The following is a 2,788-nucleotide window of genomic DNA, read 5'->3' as shown; positions in this document are numbered from 1 at the left end:
TCTATGTGTAATGCTGTGACCTTTCACGCACGCACACACACACACACACACACACACACACACACACACACACACACACACAACTCCCCGCCCACGAGAGTTGGAGTAACACCCCGCAGCGAAGCGATACTGAAATTATTTCAGCCCTGGGCGGGAGTCGAACCCGGACCGCCGTAGTGGCACCCGGGAACTCTACCACCGCGCCACCGAGTCGTGTGTGTGTGTGTGTGTGTGTGTGTGTGTGTGTGTGTGTGTGTGTGTGTGTGTGTGTGTGTGTGTGTGTGTGCGTGCGCGCAGGCTCTCTTAAACTTGCCTACGATTCAAACACCATTATACTGCCCGGAAGTCATAAAATTACATTATAGAAAATGAAGTTAATTAAGGAGCGACTTTAATAACCAATTATGACGGAACATCAAAACGGCGAAAGAAGGAGGAATGTAATATTAATACAAATGATGAATAATAAATCAATACATTTTTATTAACGAATTATAATTGATAAACAAATAAATAAGAAATTGTTTAATAAAAACAATGGAATAGAATTTTATTTCGACATAGAGGGAAGGACGGAAGACGAGAAAGAGAAGAATTAAAAGAAACGAAGAAAAGACGCCAAGAATGAGAAGAAGGAGGAAGGGGAGGAGAAGAAGAAGAAGAAGAAGAAGAAGAAGGATCGGATAAAAGAAAGGGGAAGGAGAAGGAGGAAGAAGGGGAAGAAGGGGAACGAAGAAGGGAAACGAAGAAGGAAGGAGGAGGAGATATAGGGAGAGGAATGTGGATGAGGAGGCGGAGGATATATATATATATATATATATATATATATATATATATATATATATATATATATATATATATATATATATATATATATATATATATATAGAGATAGAGAGAGAGAGATAGAGAGAGAGAGAGAGAGAGAGAGAGAGAGAGAGAGAGAGAGAGAGAGACAGAGGGACAGAGAGAGAAAGAGAGAGAAGTGAGAAGAAAGAGAAGAGAAAGAAGACAGAGAACACTGAAAAGAAAGATATGCAAGGGAAGAGAGAGAGAGGGGGAGAGGAGGAGAGAGAGAAATAGAGAGTGACTGAGACAGAGAGAGAAGAAAGAGAAGAGAGAGAAGACAGAGAAGAAAGAGATGAGAAAGAAGAAAGAAAGAGAGAGAGAGAGAGAGAGAGAGAGAGAGAGAGAGAGAGAGAGAGAGAGAGAGAGAGAGAGAGTGAGAGAGAATCATCAAAGCTTTCATGGTATTTATTCTGGCGCAATAGATTATTATTCTATTACTCCGGTAGTTCAGAAATACATCTCTCTCTCTCTCTCTCTCTCTCTCTCTCTCTCTCTCTCTCTCTCTCTCTCTCTCTCTCTCTCTCTCTCTTGATTAAACCCCACAGTGGTCCTGGATTACATGCTGACTCGTGACCGACAGCTATAACCATCCCAGAAGAGAGCTTGAGGCCTTATTCACACTAGCGGTTTCTATTACAATGCAAGTCAACGGAGGCGTTCACATACAACCGCGCGGTTTTTCCTTTACTATGCGGTACCGCCGCGGTTTCCTCGCGGTTCATACCGCTCGTGTGAACAGGGCCTAAAGACCATATATGGTAATGCTGTAACCTTACACAAAAAAACATACACACGCGCGCGCACACACAAACGCATACATACACAAACCTACACACGCAAGCGTGCGCACACGTACACGCACACATGCACACATATTTACACACATGCGCGCGAGCGCGCGCACACACATACACAACTCCTTGCCCAACAGACCGGGGTGCCGGCTTGCAGTGCTGTGATGCTTTTCAGCCTTAAGCGGGAATCGAACTCAGACCACTGAATTAACAGGCTGGTGTGTGTGTGTGTGTGTGTGTGTGTGTGTGTGTGTGTGTGTGTGTGTGTGTGTGTGTGTGCATAAAGCGGGCTCTACACAATCAATATTATTGCGCAATATTCCGTATTGTACAATATTAAAGACGGTGTAGTTATGGTTATTGAAGAATGACACAATATATTGAAGACATCAAATGTACAGGTCAATACCATTCCTACACAGTCAATAATATTGTACAATACGGAATATTGCGCAATAATAGTGATCGTGTAGGACATACGTAATGGGTAGATACAGTAATGGTAACAGCTAAAAAGCGAGTTGATATACATAATACTTACATATTTATTAATCTTCTTGTGCAGCCCGGCGGATGACCTGTCCCGTAGGTCACGTAGCAGGTCAAGTAGGGCCAAGGGGTCAGACTTGCCCTTGGGGGGAGCGGATTCTACTCCGGGGGACATTCCCCCGGTGGGCGGGTATGTGGCGGTCATCATCGGAATCTCACAGGGGAGAGAGTGGACGCTGGGAGTGACTGTGTTGGAGAAAGTGTTGGAGAAGGTGTTGGAGAAGGTGTTGGAGAAAGTGTTGGAGAAAGTGTTGGAGAAGGTGTTGAGGAAAGTGTTGGAGAAGGTTGGCCAGTGTGGGAGAAGGGTCAGTTGACCTAAAGAACCCACCCGACCTGACCTGGCCTGGCCTCACACGCGAGATGTTAGCACTGCGGTCAAATCTGTGGTGCGAGGGGTGATTGTGGTGGATTGTGGTCAACCACACCTGTTGGTTGTGGTTAAGGAAAACGGGTTGTGGGAGTTCCTGCGACGGCAGCGGCGACTGTAGTTATCTTAACCATCCCCTCTCAGCTACAGACACACACTCCGTCCATCTCTGAAAAAATACACAAAGAAACAAATAAATCAATTTTATTCTGTAACAACAAAACAAATA

The 2,788-nt window shown here is 44.5% G+C and overlaps 1 protein-coding gene across 1 annotated transcript in view; it reads right to left on the bottom strand.

Moving 5' to 3' along the window:
- Nucleotides 1-2,340, bottom strand: part of LOC143041153 (cGMP-dependent 3',5'-cyclic phosphodiesterase-like) — a 199,785-nt gene extending 197,445 nt beyond the window's left edge. The window contains exon 1 of the mRNA XM_076212959.1: nucleotides 2,185-2,340. Coding sequence (XP_076069074.1) covers nucleotides 2,185-2,340 — 156 coding nt within the window. The remainder of the gene's footprint in view (nucleotides 1-2,184) is intronic.
- Nucleotides 2,341-2,788: the final 448 nt, after the last annotated feature.

Source organism: Oratosquilla oratoria, chromosome 30 (genome assembly GCF_046742065.1).
Source record: "Oratosquilla oratoria isolate Oo_2021 chromosome 30, ASM4674206v1, whole genome shotgun sequence".
In the NCBI taxonomy this organism is placed as follows: domain Eukaryota; kingdom Metazoa; phylum Arthropoda; class Malacostraca; order Stomatopoda; family Squillidae; genus Oratosquilla; species Oratosquilla oratoria.
Note: the sequence above shows the minus strand (reverse complement) of the source record. Positions and strands in the feature narration are given on the sequence as shown.